General features: G+C 50.2%; 1 protein-coding gene across 1 annotated transcript in view; it reads right to left on the bottom strand.

Annotated features, from left to right (window-relative positions):
- Positions 1-285, bottom strand: part of LOC119593389 (sorbitol dehydrogenase-like) — an 18,464-nt gene that overhangs the window by 1,913 nt on the left and 16,266 nt on the right. Inside the window, exon 6 of the mRNA XM_037942317.1 lies at positions 58-233. Coding sequence (XP_037798245.1) covers positions 58-233 — 176 coding nt within the window. The remainder of the gene's footprint in view (positions 1-57; positions 234-285) is intronic.

Below are 285 nucleotides of genomic sequence, written 5' to 3'. Positions count from 1 at the left end.
TGTGTTTACTCCCAGTATATATCACAATCCACACACACTAGCATACCAATCACTCACCAGGATCCCCAGCTGATACGAACTCTCCGCTCCTGAACACTCGATGATTGCCGTCGGTCTGAACGCCGGCCGACTCAACACCTTGATGGCCGCTTCCTTGGGACACGTTCCAGACACGTTCACGGTTTCGTCGGCTCCCAAGCTCTTGGCGAAGCTCAGGCGGTTCTCGTTGATGTCTGAAGGGGATACAGATATATTTTTAGAACATTGTTATTGTTGTTGGTATCG

This window comes from Penaeus monodon, chromosome 32, assembly GCF_015228065.2.
Source record: "Penaeus monodon isolate SGIC_2016 chromosome 32, NSTDA_Pmon_1, whole genome shotgun sequence".
Classification (NCBI taxonomy): domain Eukaryota; kingdom Metazoa; phylum Arthropoda; class Malacostraca; order Decapoda; family Penaeidae; genus Penaeus; species Penaeus monodon.
Note: the sequence above shows the minus strand (reverse complement) of the source record. Positions and strands in the feature narration are given on the sequence as shown.